Genomic DNA, 23,803 nt, shown 5'->3' on the forward strand with positions numbered 1-23,803 from the left:
AATCAATCAGATTATATTTCTTTAAATGTGCCTGCTGACAGTAGGCTTAATGGAATGAATAATCGAATGAGATCTATTGCTAGCGAAAATAATTAGTTCAACTCTTTCAGAATAAGTAGATACAAACAAGCCCAAAGAGTATCTAATTGATACGAATTAATAGATACTTATGAGGATATCTGTACTGTATGCGCTCGGCTTAGGTGTAAAAATACATGGTTCCCAAAGTTTCAAGGCGCGACCCGAAATAACGTGTCAGAGAGGCTTGGAGACTATACAGTTTCACTATTAATCAGGTTTTAATCAGTTTCGGACATCATCCATACATGCATTGAATTGATTAACCTTTGGTTTATACCAGTGACACATGTTCATCATCAGATAACGGTGCTTGAACAGATAAATGCATTTTCTCAAATGCATTAATGTCAACGGCTCATTAAATTTCTCAAATCCGTCAAACAGCGCATCTCATCAGACATTTTAATCCCAGTTACAATATCACAATAACGTGTGAGTGACAGTGATACAATTCAACAATCCACAGATTCAGATTCCTCGTAATTCATAATCCACAGTCCACGCATAGACACTTCAATTTATGCTTGAATGAAACACAATCCGGGCGCTCCGTTAAGCAAATACATCCACAGCAGAGAATATGAAACTAATCAGAGCCAAACGCCCAATAGGTTTCATTCATTTAAAATATCCCCGCGGGATTAACATTTGCAATGCGCCGTTATTAAAATAACCGCATGCAGTGTGTATCGCTACTCCGAGCGCCGTATCCGTATAAATATGACGTGCATTATTTAGGACAAAGTAAATCTATAGGCTGAATATGATTTATTATCAGCATTTTAGGTATATTATTTATTTTACATTTCAAAAGCCCCCTCTAGAAGAACGAAGCACAAAAACATCATTCAGAATGGTATATAGGATCTAGACTGTGAGAATTATTTCAGGAAGCGAGCTGGGATTTCTTTGCGAGGGTGTGGCCATGGTTTATCCAGCTAACTGAACTAAACCCTGCTCTGGAGCAGGTTCAAACTTTCTGATCTGTTACTATGGTGATTTAGACAATCCGACGTCGGGGAACGGAAAGTTCTGGTTTAAGTCAAGCTATGCTGAAAATTATCTGGCTAACTCAGTTAGCCAGGTACGAGGAACAGGGCCCAGGCTTGTCACAACATAATGGAAAAGATGTAATTAAAAAAGAAAAAACTCAGCAGGAGAAGTTTTACCGGATCTGGATGAAATGGACAGAATATGTCACACACACGATCCGACTTCTGCTAAATGTAATAAGGACAGAGATTAAACTGGACCCTCCTCAGGTACAGCCGCTAGCCTGACTGTTATGTTGTATTTTTGTTTTTGTCCTGTCTTATGATGTTTTATTTTCTCTTCTCTTTAAAAATAATTTTTTCTCATTTTACTGTTTCTTTTGTACCTGTTATGAACCAAAAAAGAAAAAGAAATAACCTGTGCGGAATGTGTGAAAAATTAAGTTTGTTGTTATAGCGCCACCATCTGGCCAAATGGCACCATATTCGACACTGCACTCCATTGGATCCTCAGAAATAGACCCGGCAAGTGTGACGTTGTTTGCGGTTCTCAAGATATGCATAAAGTTTGTTGTTATGGCTCCACCATCTAGCCAAATGGCACACAAATGGGCATAGCTTACGTGGATAGGCACTTCTTCTTCTACTTCTTCTTGTTAGAATTATTATTATTATTATTATTATTATTATTATTATTATTATTATTATTATTATTATTATTATTATTATTATTATTATTATTATTATTATTATTATTATTATTATTATTACCTATCATGGTGACAATGACACCATTTACTCTGCCATTCCTCTCACTGGCCAGCAGGGCGGCAGCATCCACCTTCAGACTGGTCAGAGCGGACCTGACACACACACACACACACACACACACACACACACACACACACACACACACACACACACACACACACACACACACACACACATATGTTACAGTATGTATATATGAGCTTTGTCTTGCAAAGTTGCCTGCATAATTATGTACGTGTGTGTGTGTCCTTATGTGTGTGTTACCCTCTAACACCCACGCACTGCTCACTTACCCTCTAACACCCACGCACTGCTCACTTACCCTCTAACACCCACGCACTGCTCACTTACCCTCTAACACCCACGCACTGCTCACTTACCCTCTAACACCCACGCACTGCTCACTTACCCTCTAACACCCACGCACTGCTCACTTACCCTCTAACACCCACGCACTGCTCACTTACCCTCTAACACCCACGCACTGCTCACTTACCCTCTAACACCCACCACTGCTCACTTACCCTCTAACACCCACCACTGCTCACTTACCCTCTAAGTAAGACAGTGTGATTTAGGTATATCTTTGCTGTAATAGGCAGCCAGACAGTGTGATTTTGATATATCTCTGCTGTAATAGGCAGCCAGACAGTGTGATTTTGATATATCTCTGGTGTAATAGGCAGCCAGACAGTGTGATTTAGGTATATCTTTGCTGTAATAGGTAGCCAGACAGTGTGATTTAGGTATATCTCTGATGTAATAGGTAGCCAGACAGTGTGATTTAGGTATATCTCTGATGTAATAGGTAGCCAGACAGTGTGATTTTGATATATCTCTGATGTACTGTAATAGGCAGCCAGACAGTGTGATTTAGGTATATCTTTGCTGTAATAGGTAGCCAGACATTAGGGGTGGACGGTATGGTCTAAAATGTATATCACTGTATAATTTGAAGCATAGACGGTAACGGTATATATCACGGTATCATCGCTTTTGATAAAAAAAATTTTTTAAATTTTATATAATTTTTTTTTTATAAAATATATATATTATATAATTAGACTTGTACTTGTATTATCTGCGAGACATCGCCACCACGCAACAAGCTCCACTGTCTGTGTGTACTCTAGTAGCCTCCAGCTACGGCCAGGATTCTCCGGAGCTGCACCTGGACCTATACTCGAGTAGCCTCGAGCAGAGCTACGGCCAGGATTCTCCGGCGCTGCACCTGGACCCTATTGGTATAGTTACTTAACTGTGCTCAGCAAGCCCTCAGCTCGAATACGCATCGAATCAGTGTTATAAGACATTGATATCAGGAGCTATCTGTAGCTACTGCTAGCCGGATATATAACGTTAATACAACGCCTCAGTGAATTATTTAGTTCAATGGGACATTTCGTTTTGAACGGTGAACTAACTTGCGCTAACGTGAGCTAACAGGTAGCATACACGTCTACTCTCTACTAGACTTTGTGGAGCGTTTGTTGATGTCAGGAGCTATCGGTAGCTGGCCGACTAGATACCGTTCGGTTAGACAATGCCTCATCATGTATTAAACTAAAAGTGAATAGTTGACTGGGTTATTTTGTAACGGTAGCTAAGCTAACGTTAGCTCAGGGAGACGCCGCCGTCCTCCCGTGTACGTCCCGTCCCACTAGACTACTAGACCCGTGTTTACATGCGTGCGGTAGGGGCTGGCACGCCCACTGCGCGAAGCCTCCTAAATAACTTTTTCCAGTTCGCACATATCTATTATCTATGACTAATTCTATCTATTTTTAGGGGCAAATGCGAGTGAAATTGTCGCGCTGTGGTTACATGACGTCATTGCTATTTTAGAGCTGCCCTACCGGTTACACGGTATAGTCAAAATCCATACCGTAGAGCAAATTCATACCGTTTATACCGTATACCGTTTATACCGTCCACCCCTACCAGACAGTGTGGCAGAGAGATGCCATTTGTATCCATTCATCCACAGATGGCTGCAGATGTTTTGAATGACTAGAATGGTTCTGTGAATTGTCCTTGTTTTTTTGTTTTAATTGCTATTTGTTTTTTAAATAGTTTTTGTCTGTAAACTTGAAATTGTAACTGTGCTGATGCCTATCTTGGCCAGGACGCTCTTGTAAAAGAGATTTTTTTTTTTATCTCAATGAGACTTTTCTGGTTAAATAAAGGTTAAATAAATAAATCCAGGTTCTGAAAGCATGTTGAACCTCTGTGTTACAGTATTTGAATCCAATGTGATTTGATCTGCAGATTGTAGTGTGTGTGTGTGTGTGTGTGTGTGTGTGTGTGTGTGTGTGTGTGTGTGTGTGTGTGTGTGTGTGTGTGTACACCTGTCACAGCTGTCAGACAGTCTAAGCAACAATTTCTTGGTTGTGGAGCTCAGATACACATCCTGGACTGGAATATCGCCTACTGCAGCCTTCACACACGCACAAACAAACACACACACACACACACACACACACACACACACACACACACACACACACACACACACACACACACACACACACACACACACACACACACACACACACACACACACAAACAAAATGTACTAGTTCTGTATCACACTAGCTCACGCTCAGCGTTTCATGCATATATCTCGCTTCAGCATATATACACTGAATAATTTCACAAATGTACCTTTAAATGCCAGCATTCATCTGGCCACACCCCCATCCGCTTACCTATATAAGCAGGGATGGTGCCACACACTCATCTCCTTCTCAAATTTCATCACAAGCAACGTGTTGCTCATATGCCCACTTGACGTGGAGAAAAATATTTGCTGGAAAAGCAATGTTTACGAGGAGAGGAAGAACAAGGAGATACGTTGACATCATATCTTTATTTCTCTCTCACTATTTTCGAGAAAATACGGCGATATTGTCTTCGTACTGGAGTGTCTGGAAGATGATGATCATTCTAAAAACCCTCCACCGGTTTTCGTATTGGGAGCACGCCGCTGCATGCTTCTCAACTGCAGTTTCATTGTTGTGTTGGTTGGGGTGAAACCTTTCAGGACACAGCTGAACTGTAGGACGCGCCGCTGTTGTGAGAAGCGGTGGGTTTTCAGGTTGGGTGAGTACTGTTGCTGGCAGGCTTCACTTGTCTGTTAGTGCTATGGGGGCTAATTGACAATGTTTATGAAAACCGGCCCCAGGCTAGGGTCCTTTGTTCAGCCTCCTAGGCGACAGAAGACCTTGGTCTGAAGACCATTGTAGTTTAACTAGTGGGCCGCGACCATTAACACTGGTGATCCCTGTGTTTTCTGGACGAGTGGGTATCTCTCTGTCACCGTGTAGCCCCTTCTTTCATATCCAAATGAGAGTATTCCTTCACGAGGAGATATGTGCATAAGATGTTCGATAGCGGAAGATCTATGTTCAAGTCAGCTACACAGGCCAGTTTGGTATTGTGCTGACTCCGTCGGGTGTTGGTAAAATCACAGTTGTAAAGCTGTGTTGACATCTTGTTTCTCTTTTCTCTTAAAAAGTGAGGAGGGTTTCAGAACGGCGGCCTGTCTGGGTGAGTGTTATATCATTGTGTACAAGTTCAGGTGATAGCTGCTTAGCTTACGGTTAGCCAGTCAGCTGTTAGCTGCGGCGTTAGCCTGCTGGGATCACTGCGTGGCCTACAGAGGTTGGGCCTACAGAGGTTGGGCCTACTGTTAGCCAGTCAGCTGTTAGCTGCGGCGCTAGCCTGTTGTGATCACTAGGAAACGTTAGCTTGCTGCTATCGGACAAGGCCAGCACGGGGTAGCTCCGGCTCCTCGCGTGCGCCGTTCGCTCGGCGTCTCGCGAGCAGGGGCAGTAGCGACCGACGGTTGGAGCGGCCGTTAGCTTAATGCTACTCTGTTGAACGTGCTTTGATTATAACATGTTTTACACTCTTGACTACGATGTCATCTTTGACAGGGGATGTTCGTCGACCCTGCCCTGAGCCAGGACGGCAAGGATTGCGTCAACAAAAGGGACCGTAGCGACGGGTGGAGCGGCGACGCTGCCCAGATCGAACAACACAGGATGGCTGTGTTTCTACGGTGTCTTGAGACTGCACTTCGCTGATATACACTCCGGGTAGGACAAAGGTTTGACCAGACCTTATACGCGTCTTCCGGCTTTACCTTCTACATGTTTTGTAAATAACGCTGTTTTCCAAAAACGTGTGTTGCTGCAATGCATTTGGGATACGACGCGAGTTTTGTGTGAACTGTCTTGTCACTGGTAATTAGCTTCTCCGGGCAAATTGGGTTGTTGTTACAGATGTGAAAATGATCTGGTTGTTGTGTGAGAAACATCATGTGTGTTGTTATGTACCGTGTACTCACAACTAAGGTAACTAACCTATGAAGCTATGCTTAGTGACAAATGAGTGAAAGAATATTCTTTTCTCAGCCTGTGATGACAATGAACAGTGTGTTCACATATTAACAGGTTCCTGTTAACTGGCCGTATCAAGGGTAAAGTAGGAGGATTGTGTTTTTCCCCACGGTTCCCTGGGGACTTCTTCATCCTCCTATCAGACATGTTGTTGCACTACATTGTGTCTTTGTGTGGTAGGGATGCGATGTAACCCTTAGCTTGATTGCTGAGGTTGTGCTATGACTGCTGGAGAAACTTTATTTTCCTAAAATAAAAGATTGTTTGGTCGCTGTCGTGTGTGCTTAGCAAGGCCTGTGGCCGATACTAATCGAGAATTATGTATTCTCTCATTATGAAAAACGGCGTTCCTCTGTAGTGTGTTTTTGCCATTTTTTGTAGGTGATGATGGGTTGTGTGTGTCATGTGACCTGCAACTGGGTTGGACTGGCCACAGAAGCACATGTGTATGTTGGACCGGGGCTCTTAGAGAGCCCTCTCTATTCTGTGTTTTTTCCTTAGTAAAAATCAGATAGCAGGTTAGCTCATGCGCTGTGTGAAGCTGTCAAACGCTTCATAGAGCTGACTATGACTGTGTCATATTCTCTTTTTGTCATTACATCGTATCATGGGTGTGGGGTCGTAAAGGGGTGAACTGGTAACCTTTCCTCTCCTCCTTGTTTCTGTTGGTCAGGGGTACACCCCCTGTCCTTCAAGGTTCCTGTCACGTTGCGGTTCGGCACGTTACGGGGTGAGGGGGGGGGGGGGGAGTTTCCTGGTCCCACGGCCTGGAATATTGGGCGTGTGCACCGCAGAAATTCCCCCGCCATAGAGTACGTCACCGTGCGCGTCTCTGTTGGTAGGACTTCCGTGTGCTGTTCAGGTCCATGTGATGGATCTGTTTCGGGGGGGTGGTCAGGGCTCCTCCTCACCAAGCGCCTATTCGGGCCTTCTGTGAGTTCGGACTCCTCCTTCCATGTGAGGGAGCCTCCATCAGAGTACAGAGCCTTCCTCCTCAGATTGTCAAAGTGTATGTATTCGATTCAATTCGATTATTGAGTGTGTATGGGTTCAGTGCAGGGAGCGAAATTAACTTTTTGACTCACCGGCCAGTGGCGGGTAGATGGGAAGAGTCTACCCGCCAAGCATATTTCTTACCTGCCAAAATTTTTTTGATTAAAAAAATATATATATATATTTTATATAAATTTTTTTTTAAATAAAATATATATTATATAATCATACTTGTAGTTGTATTATCTGCGAGACATCGCCACCACGCAATAAGTCAAAATGCTTGCTATCTGCAAACAGCTCCACTGTCTGTGTGTATACTTGAGTAGCCTCCAGCTCCAGCAAGGATTCTCCGGCCCTGCAGCTAGACCCTATATTCAGCTAGACCCTACATTCAGCATGCAAGGATTCTCCGGCGATGCAGCTGGACCCTATTTTTAACGTTACGGTTATTTTGTCAAATCACATTCAACATGCCCTCAGCTAGAATACGCATTCAATCAATGTTATAAGACATTGATATCAGGAGCTATCTGTAGCTACTGCTAGCCCGGTAGATAACGTTAAGACAATTTAGTTTACTGGGACAGGTCGATCTAACGTGAGCTAGCTAACGCAAGCTAGCTAACGAGGGAACGGAGGTATTATGCAGCTCATGGAGGTCCGATCTAGACTAGAGCAGACTGCTACCATTCTGAGAGCTTAACGTTAGCACTAGAGCTGCGGGCGAGCTGCTACCATTCTGAGAGCTTAACGTTAGCACTAGATGCTGCGGGCGAGCTGCTACCATTCTGAGAGCTTAACGTTAGCAGTGGCACTAGAGCTGCGGGCCGCTCTGTGTTGATACGAGCAGAAGCCAATAGTATCCCGCTGCAGGGCTGGCCCGGCTGGGCGGATATGACTCGTTGCCACGTTTTTTTTCAAAATAAGAATATCATACGAACCGAATGCTGCTAACTGCCGGAGCCATCGATATTATGACTCTAGCTGCGCTTGGGCCGGAAATGAGACCCGCACAGATTTTCAAAATAAGAGTATCGTTATGAACTACACGTCCACACGCCACACGGCGGGCAGGGCTCTCAGTGGCAAGCGCCAAAGGTAAAAACTGAGCGCCCCTGGCGGGCGGCAGGCTTTAATTTCGCCCCCTGGTTCAGTGCCTCTTCCCCGGAGAGCCCTAAAAACCAATTTTTTACATGGCTCAAGGTGCAATATATTCTTTTCAATCTGTACAGCTCGCGTGGGAAGTCTCTCTGGGGATTCCCGTCTCCTTCCTATGGGAGGGTGAAAAATTTTTACCCCCGGCTGTGTAGACTGGGATACATACTGTTGGTGCTTCCTTCTTTTCTATTAAAAAAAGAGTTGGAGTTAGGAAGTGTCACACCCCTCTTGTCGTTCCCCTGGGCGCCTTGGGGATTTAAATAGCCTGTTCATTGATGTGGGTGTGTCCCGACGCACGTATAGTGCTAGCTCGCTATAAACAGGCGACTGACTGGCACGCCTTGGTTGCTTGAGGTTAAAACGGCGTTTTTATAGAGCAACTGAGATGGAGGTTTTTCCTCTTCCGACGACCACATCCCACGACCTGGGTTGGTTATCGACGGATTCTCGTTCATGTCTGGGGGATGATGACGGAACATATGTAGAGGGGTCTCACGCCCTGGGGGTGGGCCACCGGGCGCGGTTCGCCCGAACGTCTGGGTGGCGCCTTCTTTTCATGTTAAGATCAACACGCATATCTGCCCTTTCTCCTGGAGTAGGCATGTCGGCGTGGTTAGGGCACGGGACTGGTTCTGGTCACGCTGGTCCGGATCAGTTGAACCCGTTGTCTGCCGGGGATGCAGATCTGCTGTTCTGGTACCCTGAGGGACTTGGGCTTTTTTCAGGGGGAAAAATGCCAGGTCGGTCCGGGTGTCACAGGGTTAAGCACTATGGAGACCCTGGTTGAGTACGTTTTTACTCAGCACTGTCGTAATGGCTTACGGCCATGCCAACCTGTACACGCTCGATCTCGTCGGATCTCGGCCGTTACACAGGTTGGTCCTTGTTAGTACTTGGTTGGGAGACCGCCTGGGAATACCAAGTACGGTGTGCTTAGGGGCTGGTTCTCCATTCTTTTTCGCTCCTCTCTCACGCATGGCGAAGAGGGGCCTGTTGGGGTGGTCTTTGACCTCCTCTGGTGACCCTGTGCTTCCCGTATCGCCAGGCCCGGTCCGAAGTAATGTTTCGTCGACCCGTAGGCCTGGGTTAACCCTTTTTTGAAAACTGAAACACTTGTACTGCGGTATAGCCGGTGTATACCCGCAGGTGTGTTTTGGAGTTTTTTCTTGAGGGGTTATAGGAACAACCACCGCATTGGGTAACGCCAAGGTGGTTGATTCCCTGGTGTGTTGGAGCAGTGTCAACTCCCGGGTTCACCGTTTGAGGGTGCCCCTGCACGTTCATGACGTCTGCCAATCGTGTCAGCCTTCTCTGCCTCAACCCCTCTGGGTGGGGTTTTTTAAATGGAGGCTTGGTCATGCAACACCGCCAGCTTACACTCCTTCCGCCGGGGCGGCTGTGTTCAGCTGTCCCCTCTGGCGCCTGTCTCGTCCGCAGTCTCCAGGCTAGGGTTAATAGCCTGTTGCCTGGTTTTTCCCCGGTGCGCTGCCTGCTTCCGTTGGTTAACCTTTTTTGTGTGCTTACGGCCATGCTGACTGCCTGTTCTGCAGGGTCAGTGTGCCAGGCGGTGTACTATTGGGGGGACAGGGCCCGCTCGGCTGAGGGGCCTTTGTCCGAATACGCTGGCGATGTGGGGGGCGGGGTCACTAAGTGCCCACCTGGCGGGGTCTTGATGCTGGCATCATGGACTTCTCCGGGCCCCCGTTCCAGGGGGTCCAGTCCCTTTGGTGGGTCTGGGTCTTCCTTCGCGCTCCGCTGCTACGGCCTTGCCACGGGGTTGGGTTTACCCTTGATCCCGTGATTCTGGGGGCAGTAACAAGGTTTATCCCTCCGTTCGTTCCCGGGTGGCATGCGGGTTGTGCGTGTGTGTAGTCGTGGGGTCAAGCCACGGTCTGCTCACCCTGTGCGTTGAGTTGCTTGAGTGCCTCTTCGCACGGTCGGGTCCGTCGCCCTCCCGTGAAGCCACCAATAGGGGGGGTGCCCTCCATTAGGGTGGGTCGGGGGGGCACCTCAGCAGGGTACATTTGTCGAGCTTCTAGCTCCCGCTCAGCTCCTATTATGCATGAAACGCTGAGCGTGAGCTAGTGTGATACAGAACGTTAGGTTATGACTATAACCAAGTTCTGTTAACACTTAGTGAACGCTCAGCGTCTAGACGCCGCTGCGGCCCTTGATTTTTCATTGTGGTGAAATTTGTTGGGAAGGAGATGAGTGTGTGGCACCATCCCTGCTTATATAGGTAAGCGGATGGGGGTGTGGCCAGATGAATGCTGGCATTTAAAGGTACATTTGTGAAATTATTCAGTGTATATATGCTGAAGCGAGATATATGCATGAAACGCTGAGCGTTCACTAAGTGTTAACAGAACTTGGTTATAGTCATAACCTAACGTTATACAGGTTAAAACACAACAGGTATTAATGTACTAGTTATACAGGTTAAAACAGAACAGGTATTAATGTACTAGTTATACAGGTTAAAACAGAACAGGTATTAATGTACTAGTTATACAGGTTAAAACAGAACAGTTATATATTCATACTGGCCCATTATGAGATGTCATCTCCAGCACCTAGTGTGCGCGCAAAAAAATTGCACATGCACGTCACTTGGATGTGACCACGCCTACTCCCGTGCGTGCATACAAGACACAGGGAGTGGTCACGTCCACGCCCTTCCTTGTTTTTTTCCATCCGTGGATCTGTTCATATGCACTTCAACCAGGTGGAACGTTATTATGAAGCAAAGAGAGAAATTACGCAATGTTGGACTTTCGCCAGAGGTTCGCCAGCCCCCGGACCCTCCTCGGCGGGTCCGGACGGAACGTCGGTCCTATTCTGGTCTGTCCTCGTCTCTTGGCAGTGGACCGATGGACTACGTGTGGCGTTTGGCAGTCAAGCCACGTCACGCTCAGGTAGGACCAACGCCGACAGGCGTTGGTACTAGCATGTTCAATACTACTCGTTGTCTCGTGAGACGACCGGGCGATGTGTTGGTGCGGGGGGCTGGGTATTTGGATGAATGTGGTCAACATGACTTGTTGTTGAATGTTTTTCCAATTATCCTGGCGCGCGCAGCTACTGCTAATGTTTTTGGAACTCCGTTTCCATGTGTCCCGCCGGGACTGTCTCCAGTGTTCCCTCCGCTTAACCATTTCATTACTGACGGTCAATCGGTGTCTAATGTTGGGGGTTTGGCTGAGGCTTATTTACCCTTTACACGGGTGGATGGTCTGACGACAGGGCTCAGGACAGGTGTTCCATGCTTAGAGAAGCAGGTGGCATCGGTCCTTTGCCCTGACATGGTAAAACGGCATCCCGCCCGGAAGCCGACGCCAAGTGGCGAGTCGGCCTGGCAGGTGGCTGAGTGGGCTAATGAAGCTTATACCGCCGCAGTACAGAATTTAGCAGCAACTAATAACATTGCTCAATTGGCTGATTTTCTGTCAAAAATGCTGTCGTGGTGGGGCCAGCCGACGTCAAAACCATCACGCAAGGTTTTGAGGTTATTCAGCTTTTGACCCAGCCGCAAGCTATAACCGCAGGGAGGGCTAGGATGCTGTCGACGCTTGTTCACAGGCATCTTTGGTTGGAGCAATCTCCCCTGGAGGAGGAGAGGAGAGTTCTCCTCCTCAGGGCTCCCCTCTCCGCGGATGGACTTTTTGGTCTGTCCACGGAGGCGCGGGCGGTATTTGACCGGGGTCCCACGCCGCCCCACACCGCGCAGCCAGAGGTGAGAGCACGGTCTCGCCTGCGGCTGCAGCGAGACCCCCGACCAGCGGCCATATGTCCCCCGCCTGGGATAATCTGGACACAAAGAGAACAGGTTATCACGGTGCCGACAGCCTCGGCGGCCGAGGGATCGGCTATATTAGATGGGCACGCCCTAAAAAAACTTTGCCATCTAGCTGTGTCTAGCATGCTCTCCGGTCACTCCCCCCCGCTACACTACGGGTCTCAAGGCTCTGATTTGTCCCCTCTGGCTGCGGGCCACGTTCTTCCAGTGAAGCGCAAGCGGCCCCACATATCACTTCTCATGGAGACAGGGGCTGACACCCAGCTGCTAGCTAGGCCTGGGTCTGTCTATGAGAATGCTGTACTGTCAGGAGACTCCCACACCACACATCCTGCATCTGTGTTTGGTGAGCCTGGTGTTGTATCTGATGACGGAGCAGGGTTCCCTGTATCTAAAAAAATTTGTCAGAGGGGGAACCCTAGGCCCAGGAGGTCGCAGCGCGGGTTCCCCCAGCCTGCCCTCGCCAGGCTGGGTATTACGTTAGTGCCTCCCCCGTCCCGACTTCCAATCCTAGCAGTGGTAGTGAGTCAGGCACGCGTAATTTGGGTGGTAGTAATATCACTACAGGGCTACGGTGTGTAGGGACTCACCCTATCGGGCAGCGTGGGGACCACACACCATGCATGTCCAGCTGCAGAGCAGGCTGTCCCCAGCAAGCTAAGCTGGGAAGATGCTCAGCAGGAGAGCCTCTTTCACCGGGGGTGATGGTCGCTCCCCCCGTATCAGACCGCCCCTTTCTGTCGGGGTCCCCCCTTGGGTGCGATTGCCTCGTTGGTAGAGTCAGGGTGCGATATCCCGGCTCCGCGAGACACCCTGCTCGCGCGGTTGGCGAGACCAGGGTTGGCAATGCACAGCGGGAGGGACCGGGCCACCTATCTACGGTTCCTAGCGGACCAGCGCCAGTTGGCTGCGGGGGCGCTTTGGGATTATCACCACGTATGGTTACAGAAGTGCCATATGTCGGCATGGATGGAGAGAACGCTGAGGGCGGGGCACACCCCCACCCTCCGTTTTTGGGTTTGGTACAGACTCTATTGTCAGGGTCCGCGGCAGTGACAGCTCTGGCCAAAGAGCTTCATTCTCTGGTGGCGAAGCAGGCCATCGTCGTGGTCCCAAGGGAGGACGCGATGAGTGGCGTTTACTCTGGATATTTTCTGGTGCCCAAGAAATCGGGAAGTGTCAGACCTATACTGGACCTGTCTGCGTTCAATCGGTTGATTGTGGTAAGAAGGTTCAGAATGTTGACCGTCAAACACCTGTTAAGCGCTGTCAGAGTGGGAGCCTGGTTCACCTCCATAGACCTGAAGGATGCATATTTTCACATCCCGATCTTCCCTCCTCACAGGAAATACCTACGCTTCCTGTTTCAGGGCATAGCGTACGAGTACCAGAGGCTGCCGTTTGGCTACTCTCTGGCTCCTCGCACCTTCACCAAGTGCGTGGAGACCGCGCTGGGACCTCTGCGTCGTCAGGGGATACGGATTTTATTCTACCTCGATGACATTCTGGTCCTCTGGTCTATGAGGGCAACCCTCTCAGAGCGGCGGCGAGAGGATATTCTCGGCGCGCTCGGGAGGTTCCGTCCTGGCAGGATGATTACGGCGCTGTCCGTGATGCGCCTGCTCGGTATGATTAACCCAGTTGTACAGTAAATTACCAAGTATGGCTTTGTCAGTATTCCAATGTACAGTGTACAGTGTCCCCCCCCCTACCCCAACCCCCCCCCCCCCTCCAATGTACAGCCCCCACCCACCAACCCCACCCCACCCACCCAACCTCCTCCAATGTACAGTTTCTACGTCAAATGTATATACACTCTTTTTCTGGACACTCTTTGTATCACAAACAGTACTGTATTTGCAAATCTGATATGTCATAAATGTATAGATGTAGCAGTACTGTCTATCTGTATGTCATGTATGTCATATATGTTATGATGAATTGAAAATGGGGGACCCTGATGTAAACAAGACGAAAGTCTTTCTCTGGTCTGCATCCCCTTAACAATTGTATGTATTGAGCTGTACTGTACTGTACCCATTCTGCAATCTGTTAATAAACTTTTCAATCAATCAATCAATCAATCAATCAATCAATCAATCAATCAATCAATCAATCAATCAATCAATGATGGCATCTGCTCAAACTGTGGTCCCTCTTGGCCTTTTCTTCATGAGGAGGATACAGAGATGGTTTTTCAGTATGAAAATAGACCCTGTGAGAGGCAAGTGGAAGCAGCTGAAGGTTCCCGTGTCAGTACTGGGGGACCTCAACCACTGGGGGGGGCCTGGGGCCCAGTAGGGGGCAGCTGGCAAGACCATGCTGCCCGGTCTGCACTACATATCAATGTGTTGGAATTGAAGGCAGTGCTTCTAGTCCTCAAGCAGCTCGGCCACCTTGTGGTGGGCGAGCATGTTTTTTTTTTTTTTTTTTTTTGATCTTTTTCCCCCTCCATTTTTCCTCCGATTTTCTCCCATCCCAATGTTAGTCGTATGCCAATTCCCAATCCCTTCCTGGTCGCTGCGCACTTACCCCCCACAGTCAGATCATCTGGGAGAGTGGAGGCTACCACGTGCTTCCTCCGACACACGTCCAGCCAATCACCGCTTCTTTTCACCTGGCAGCGCGGATTCTCATTGAGAGGGCGTAGCGTGTGGGAGGATCACACTATCCCCCTCAGGTCCTATCCGCGCTTAGCAGGCGCCCCGACCGAACTGTAGGAGTCGCTGTTTACAACGACCCGGACCCACCCCGCACAGCTTCTCCCACCCTCTAATACAGCCAATTGTATTAGTGTGAACGGCCAGCCAAGCTGGTGACAACCCCGGAGCTGTGAGCTGGATTCGAACAGGCGAATCCAGCTCACAGCTCCGGGGCTGGTGACGAACGCATTCTCCGCTACGCCACCTAACCGCCTGGGCGAGCATGTTTTGATCAGGACGGACAGCACGACGTCAGCGTTGTATATCAACAGACAGGGAGGAGTACGCTCCCCCCGTCTACACCGGGCGGCGGTCGAACTCTGGCTATGGGCGTCTCTCAATCTGCGCAGCCTGAGGGCTCTCCACATCCCCGGCAGGGAGAATGTGGGTGCAGATGTGATGTCGCGGGGCGGTCCTCACCCGGACGAGTGGGGACTACGTCCAGACATAGTCAGACAGGTCTGGGACCGATTCGTAGAGGCCGCGGTGGACCTGTTTGTGAGCAGTCAGTCCTACCAGTGCCCCTTGTGGTTCTCGGTCAGTCGGAAGGACAACCCCTCTCTGGGAGTGGATGCCTTCTCGATGTATCCGTGGCCGCCCGGGATTCTGTACGCGTTCCCCCCTATACACCTGGTAGCTCAGCTGTTGGAGCCGGTACATCGGGAGCGCAGGACTTTGATCCTCCTGTGTGAGGTTGGGGGCCTGGACCCGGTGTCATGCCCCCTGGACTCGGTTCTTTCCTTCCTCCAGTCTATCCTGAATAGGCTGTCGGCCTCAAGAGTGAAGGTATATGCCGCAGCTATATCTTCTTGTCATGTGGGCTTTGAGGGCAGAACACTGTTCAGCCACCCTCTTGTGAGACGTTTCCTGCTTGGCGCTCGGCGTCTCAAGCCTGTGGAACGTGCTCTGTCTCCGAGTTGGGACCTCCAACTGGTCCTGGGACGGTTGTTGGGGGCCCCGTTTGAGCCTCTTGAGCAGGCGCCATTGGATCGACCAGTATGAATATATAACGAAGGTTATCCTATAACCCTAGTTATATGAATACTGGCTGAGTATCTCGCTCTTCAGCGCCCTGAGGTCCCTTGGATGTTTTTCACATATGGAATTCAAACTTTGAAGGGCGTGGATCTGACCACTCCCTGTGTCTTGTAGGCACGCATGGGAGTAGGCGTGGTCACACGCATGGGAGTAGGCGTGGTCACACGCATGGGAGTAGGCGTGGTCACATGCATGTGCAATTTTTTCACGCGCACAGTAGGTGCTGGAGATGACATCTCATAATGGCAGAGCGCGACGCTCAGCCAGTATTCATATAACTAGGGTTATAGGATAACCTTCGGTATTAATGTTATACAGGTTAAAACAGAACAGGTATTAAAGTACTAGTTATACATGTTAAAACAGAACAGGTGTTAATGTACTAGTTATACAGGTTAAACAGAACATGTATTAATGTACTACGGGTTAGGCTTAGCCCCTAATTGAGACAACTGTGTACAACCTAATATTGACTATTTGGATGGATGCTTCACAATTGTCTCTATGCAACAGTAGTACTTTACCCTGCATTACCGTCTCTGCTAGCATCCAGAGTAATGGCTCTGATAGGATCTGCAGAGATGTAATTCTTGTTCCTGCCAGTTGATTTGTAGAAACAAGAATGACAAAACTGACATTTTTTAGAAGGGAGAGTGGATTGTACAACTTCAAGGTGCTTTTTCCAAGTGCTGTTGCAAGGAAGGAGAATGGGAAAGAGCCGATGAGATTGGGGTTAGATGGTAAATGGTGCATTTATCTAGCGCTTTTATCCAAAGTGCTTTACCGTTTTTGTTCCTCACATTCACCCATTCACTCACACATTCACACAACGATGGCGAAGGCGACCATGCAAGGTGCCAACCTGCACATCGGGAGCAATTAGGGGTTAAGTGTCTTGCTCAAGGACATATCGACACGCTGCCCGGGAATCGAACCAGGAACCTTCCGACTACCAGACTACCTCCCGAGCCACTGTCGCCGGTTTAGCATATCCTACAGAAAACAATGCTGCTGCATAGAGACAACTCAACTGTGTAACTGTCCAAATTGTCAATAGCAGCACAGTTGTGTTGATTAGGGGCTAGGTTAGCATGAACAGGTGTAGCTTGAACTGACCTGGATGATGTCTCTGAAGTCATTAGGATCCTGAGGAGAGGTTCATACATACATACATATATTATAATATATTATATCCTGAGGAGAGGTTCATACACACATACATATATTATAATATATTATATCCTGAGGAGAGGTTCATACACACATACATATATTATAATATATTATATCCTGAGGAGAGGTTCATACACACATACATATATTATAATATATTATATCCTGAGGAGAGGTTCATACACACATACATATATTATAATATATTATATCCTGAGGAGAGGTTCATACACACATACATATATTATAATATATTATATCCTGAGGAGAGGTTCATACACACATACATATATTATAATATATTATATCCTGAGGAGAGGTTCATACACACATACATATATTATAATATATTATATCCTGAGGAGAGGTTCATACACACATACATATATTATAATATATTATATCCTGAGGAGAGGTTCATACACACATACATATATTATAATATATTATATCCTGAGGAGAGGTTCATACACACATACATATATTATAATATATTATATCCTGAGGAGAGGTTCATACACACATACATATATTATAATATATTATATCCTGAGGAGAGGTTCATACACACATACATATATTATAATATATTATATCCTGAGGAGAGGTTCATACACACATACATATATTATAATATATTATATCCTGAGGAGAGGTTCATACACACATGCATATATTATATATTATATTATATCCCGAGGAGAGGTTCATACACACATGCATATATTATAATATATTATATCCTGAGGAGAGGTTCATACATACACACATACATATACTATATACTATATTATATCCTGTGGAAAGGTTCAGACACACATACATATATTATATATTATATCCTGAGGAGAGGTTCATACATACACACATACATATACTATATACTATATTATATCCTGTGGAAAGGTTCAGACACACATACATATATTATATATTATATCCTGAGGAGAGGTTCTTACATACACACATACATATACTATATACTATATTATATCCTGTGGAAAGGTTCAGACACACACATACATATATTATATATTATATTATATCCCGAGGAGAGGTTCATACACACATGCATATACAGTACATCATACACATGCACTCTTCATCATACACATGCACTCTTCATCATACACATGCACTCTTCATCATACACATGCAGTTTGTGGGTTAGTTTGATAACTCTTTCCTTACCTCCCTGGTGGGTGGGTTGAGAGGGAAGTCCATGGTGAAAACGTCTCCTTGCTGAGTGACGCTCAGATCACCACTCTTCGTCTCAAACACCAGCATGGAATTTACATTATCTGACAGGACACACAGACGCACACGCACACACACACACACACACACACACACACACGCACGCACACACACACACACACACACACACACACACACACACACACACACACACACACACACACACACACACACACACACACACACACACACACACACACACACACACACACACACACACACACACACACAGGTGCATTATTTACTAAGATCAGTCAAGATTCAAGAGGTTTAATCGTCACATACATACACAAGACATAGTGAAATGAAGGTGGCCATGCCTGCCTTAGATTGTGCAAAAAATACACTATTATGTGTGTGTGTGTGTTTGTGTGTGTCTTACTGTAGTTGTTAAACAGCACAGCAGCAGAGGCCAGGGTCGCGTGGCCACACAGATTGACCTCATTGGTCGGTGTGAACCATCGGAGGCGGAACCTTGCTCCTGTAGTAAACCAATCACAGTGAATTTATGTTGTAAACTATACAAGCAGTTATAATGGTGGATGATGTAAATCATGTATAAAATGATTCAATGGATTTTGTAATCCAAAATTATAACAGCTGAGTTGGTGTAATGCAATGGATTCAAATAACGTGATTGACTTGAGTTGGTGTAATCCAATGGACTAAAATAATGTGATTGACTGAGTTGGTGTAATCCAATGGACTAAAATAATGTGATTGACTGAGTTGGTGTAATCTAATGGATTAAAGTAATGTGATTGACTGAGTTGGTTTAATTCAAAATGGTAAATGGTGCATTTATATAACGCTTTTATCCAAAGCGCTTTACAATTTTGTTCCTCACATTCACCCATTCACTCACACATTCACACACCGACGGCGGAGGCAACCATGCAAAGTTCCAACCTGCTCATCGGGAGCAGTTAGGGGTTAAGAGTCTTGCTCAAGGACACGTCGACACGCTGCCTGGGAGGAGAGGGAATCGAACCGGGAACCTTCTGATTATCAGACGAGTACTATACTACCTGAGTCACTGCCACCCCCCCCCTAATGTTCAGCAGGTACTGGGTAACCTAGCTCTGACTGTTGAATTGGATTCAGTATGTTCACATCTGATTTCAGTCTGCTCAGGACAGTTCTATTCCTGTGTTTATATGACATCACTTCATCTGTCTCAGAATGAAGCACTGACCTAAAAACAACAGACACGGTCTAGTCAAGTCTAGTTCTGCCTTGAAGCATCAGTTTACGCGTCAGTTTACGTTGAGAGAAAACTGTCATAGTCACACGAGCGTACTTCACTCCCCCTCCTTTCCCCCTCACATTCACCACACACTCCTCTCCATCCTCCCTTCCATCCACCATGCACTCCTCTTCATCCTCCTTTCCATCCACCACGCACCCCTCTTCATCCTCTCTTCCACCACGGAAGCCTCACGCCCTTATTTGGCCAGCATCCCTTCACTTCCCGTCACTCAGCTCAGCTGCACTTCATCCCCCTGATTCACACGCTGTCAGGCACCTCACTCCTCACAGCTGTATCCCATTCCCCGTTGATGAAGACCCTACTTCTACCGGACGATGCTGACCAGAAGTCGTCGTGGTGTTAGTATCACTACCTAGGTACGACGTCTCGGCCTGAAGCCCTGCTAACCTGCTCTTGTGATTATTCCTTGCTCTAATCTGTTTCTCTTGTGCCCAGGACCCCCGTTCCAGTGCACCTTCCTGCCTGGACATCTCGTGCTGCACAAGGAGTGCTCTTGCTCTCTCTCCCGACACAGACCTGTGTCTTCTGCCCACAGCTGCACTGGGAGTGCACCTGTCCTCACCCCCCAAGAACATTCTAACCCCTGCCTGTTGCACATTCCTGATGTAATACTTGTCTGCTTGGGAAATACCATTAAAACCCCTTGAAACGCTCCATTCTCCTCTCCTGTGTTCAGTGATTGGGCTGTGTTCAAAACCCACTTCTCACAGAACACCACAACCAAGATGACAGAACCAGCTACACACGAGATGGAGGAATGGAGGAGATTTCAGAAGCAGTGCGTGAGTATTATCAACGGCCAGTCCGCTCGAGTAGACTAACTCGCCCTCTCCATAGACGCCGTCACTGCTCAGCTTACCGCTCTCACACTCGGCTCTGTGGAACGAGATTGACAATATGGCCGATTCCCCCGCACAGGGAGCCCCACGTCCCCGCGCCGGAGCGTTATGACGGAAGCGTCTCCAAATGCAGAGCTTTTATCTTTCAGTGTTCGCATACCAAAGCGAGAGGTCTAAGGTAGCTTACCTGTCGGCCCTGCTCACGGGCGCTGTGCTGGAATGGGCAACCGCTCACCACTTCAATAATTCTCCCCTCTGCGAGTCATACTCCGCGTATATCGACGACATGCGCAAAGTCTTTGACCACCCTCCGGGTGGTTCGGATAGAGCCGCCGGCTTATTAACGATCCGCCAAGGAAGTCGCAGTGTGAGCGAATACGCTATTGATTTTCATATCCTGGCAGCCGGCTCCGACTGGGGTGACACGCCACTGCAAGGTGCTTTCCGCCAAGGCCTGAGCGACGTTTTGAAAGACGAACTTGCGTCCAAAGAAAGACCAAATTCCCTAGACGAGCTAATCCATTTGGCCAGGGAACTGGACATACGCCTCCGTGAATGCCGCCGAGAGAAGGCTAGCGCCGCTCGTCCACCTATACCCTGCCCAACTCGCTCTCCCCGCGCCGTCCGCGCTGAAAGTAGTTCCCCCGAGCCCATGGACCTAGACCGCTCACGCCTCCCCCCAACGAACGTCGTCACAGGCTCGCTACGGGGGCATGCCTATACTGCGGCCAACTAGGTCACTCCGTTGCCTCATGCTCGCTCCGCCCAAACGACGGGGCTCGACAGTGACGCTGGGCGTCTGTTCGAGCCTTGACATCGCTCCCAGCTCCGGTCCAAACATGCTATTCAGCGCCACGCTGTGTCTCAATGGCCAATCACTCCCGCTGTCCGCCCTGGTCGACTCAGGGGCCGACGAGAACCTCATCGACGCTGGGGTAGTCTCCCGCTACCACATCGCTACAGATGCCCTGCCGATACCCCGTGACGCCCGCGGGTTAAACGGAAAACTGCTCACGCGATTAACTCGCCACACCGTACCCCTCCGCCTCCTGTTATCCGGAAATCATAGCGAGAGTATTAGTTTTCATGTTACCAGCTCTCCCCACAATCCCATTGTCCTTGGCATGCCTTGGCTCAAATTACACAACCACGTCATCAACTGGCCTACCGGCTTAGTGACCAGCTGGAGCGCTCACTGCCACGTTGCCTGCCTACAATCAGCTCGGTCGCCACTAGGGGTCGCTGGTTCCCACCTCCCCAACGAAACCATTGACCTGTCTGCTATTCCTCCTGTCTACCATGACTTAAAGGCTGTATTTAGCAAACAACAGGCTCTCTCCCTGCCTCCCCACCGCCAATACGACTGTGCTATTGATTTACTCCCAGGAGCGCCACTCCCCGCTAGTCGCCTGTTCAACCTCTCACGCCCAGAGAGGGAGTCGATGGAGAAGTACGTCCACGAGTCCTTGGCCTCAGGCATTATCACTCCCTCCTCCTCTCCTGTCAGCGCAGGGTTCTTCTTTGTCTCCAAGAAGGATCGTTCCCTTCGCCCCTGTATCGACTACCAGGGTCTCAACAATATCACAGTCAAAAACAAGTACCCCCTGCCTTTAATTGACTCTGCTTTTGAGCCCCTGCAAGGTGCCACCATCTTCACAAAGCTGGACCTCAGGAACGCCTATCACCTTGTCCGCATCCGGGAAGGAGACGAATGGAAGACGGCCTTTAAGACACCACTCGGCCACTTCGAGTACAAGGTAATGCCCTTTGGGCTGACCAACGCCCCTGCTGTCTTTCAGGCCCTCGTCAATGACGTTCTCCGCGATGTACTCAACTGCTCCGTTTTTGTTTATTTGGATGACATTTTGATCTTTTCCGGCTCCATGGAGGAGCACGTCCAGCAAGTCCGCCGGGTCCTCCAGCGTCTTCTGGAGAATAAGCTGTTCGTCAAGGCGGAGAAGTGTGAGTTCCACGTCTCCTCCATCGGCTTCCTCGGCTACATCATCGAGGGCGGCAAGATCCGGGCGGACCCCGAGAAGATCAAGGCGGTGTCCGACTGGCCCCGTCCCACCAACGTCAAGCAGCTCCAACGCTTCTTGGGGTTTGCCACTTCTATCGGCGCTTCATCAGGAACTACAGCCGGGTCGCGGCACCCCTCACCCAACTCACCTCGCCTTCCGTGCCCTTCGTCTGGTCCGACGAAGTGGACTCCGCCTTCGCCGAGCTGCGCCGGCGCTTCACCACCGCACCCATCCTCGTGCAGCCGGACGCGTCCCGCCAGTTCGTGGTGGAGGTGGACGCCTCCTGTACCGGAGTGGGGGCGGTCCTTTCCCAACGCTCCGTCCTCGACCAGAAACTGCACCCCTGCGCCTTCTTCTCGCGCCGCCTGACCCCAGCCGAGGTCAACTATGACATCGGAAACCTGGAGCTCCTGGCAGTCAAACTAGCCCTGGAGGAATGGAAGCACTGGCTGGAGGGTTCAGAGGTCCCCTTCCTGGTTTGGACGGACCACAAGAACGTCCAGACGGCCAAGCGCCTGAACTCCCGCCAGGCCCGCTGGGTGCTGTTCTTCGCCAGGTTTAATTTCACCCTTACCTACAGGCCTGGTTCCAAGAACACCAAGCCAGACGCTCTCTCTCTGCAGTTTGTCCCCGAGGAGGGCCCCGCGCACCCCGACACCATCCTCTCCACATCCTGCTTGGTGGCCACCGCCACCTGGGAGATCCAGTACATCGTCAGGGAGGCTCAGCGTGCCCAGCCGGACCCAGGTAACGGTCCACCTAACCGGCTTTTTGTCCCTGACCTTGTCTGCTCCCAGGTGCTCCAGTGGGTTCATGCTTCCCGGTTCGCCTGCCACCCTGGGATCGACCATACCCTGTCCCTGCTGAAACGGCACTTCTGGTGGGTCTCCATGAGGGAGGACACCCGCGCCTTCGTCCTGGCATGCACCGTCTGTGCTCGTGCAAAGGCCTCTCATCGACCGCCCGCCGGGCTCCTTCGTCCGCTCCCTGTTCCCGGTAGGCCCTGGTCGCACGTCGCCCTGGACTTCGTCACCGGCCTTCCCCTCTCACACGGTAACACAGCCATCCTCACTATTGTTGACCGTTTCTCGAAGGCTGTGCACTTTGTTGCTCTTCCCAAACTCCCCTCTGCTGCAGAGACTGCAGATCTGATGGTACTCCACGTCTTTCGCCTCCACGGGATCCCGGTGGATATCGTCTCCGACAGGGGCCCTCAATTCATCTCCCAGGTCTGGAGGGCTTTCTGTCGGGCCCTGGGGGCTACGGTCAGCCTCTCCTCCGGGTACCACCCGCAGACCAGCGGCCA

At 49.0% G+C, this 23,803-nt stretch overlaps 1 protein-coding gene across 1 annotated transcript in view; it reads right to left on the minus strand.

The window, feature by feature from the left end:
• Positions 1-23,803, minus strand: part of LOC311228380 (phenazine biosynthesis-like domain-containing protein 1) — a gene marked incomplete at both ends in the record, with an annotated part of 68,593 nt that overhangs the window by 15,534 nt on the left and 29,256 nt on the right. The window contains 5 exons of the mRNA XM_084314288.1: positions 1,845-1,936; positions 4,193-4,281; positions 17,054-17,083; positions 18,302-18,411; positions 18,750-18,848. Of these exons, the coding sequence (XP_084170414.1) occupies positions 1,845-1,936; positions 4,193-4,281; positions 17,054-17,083; positions 18,302-18,411; positions 18,750-18,848 (420 nt within the window). The remainder of the gene's footprint in view (positions 1-1,844; positions 1,937-4,192; positions 4,282-17,053; positions 17,084-18,301; positions 18,412-18,749; positions 18,849-23,803) is intronic.

The sequence above is a fragment of the Notolepis coatsorum genome (genome assembly GCF_963971535.1).
Source record: "Notolepis coatsorum genome assembly, chromosome: 1".
Lineage (NCBI taxonomy): Eukaryota > Metazoa > Chordata > Actinopteri > Aulopiformes > Paralepididae > Notolepis > Notolepis coatsorum.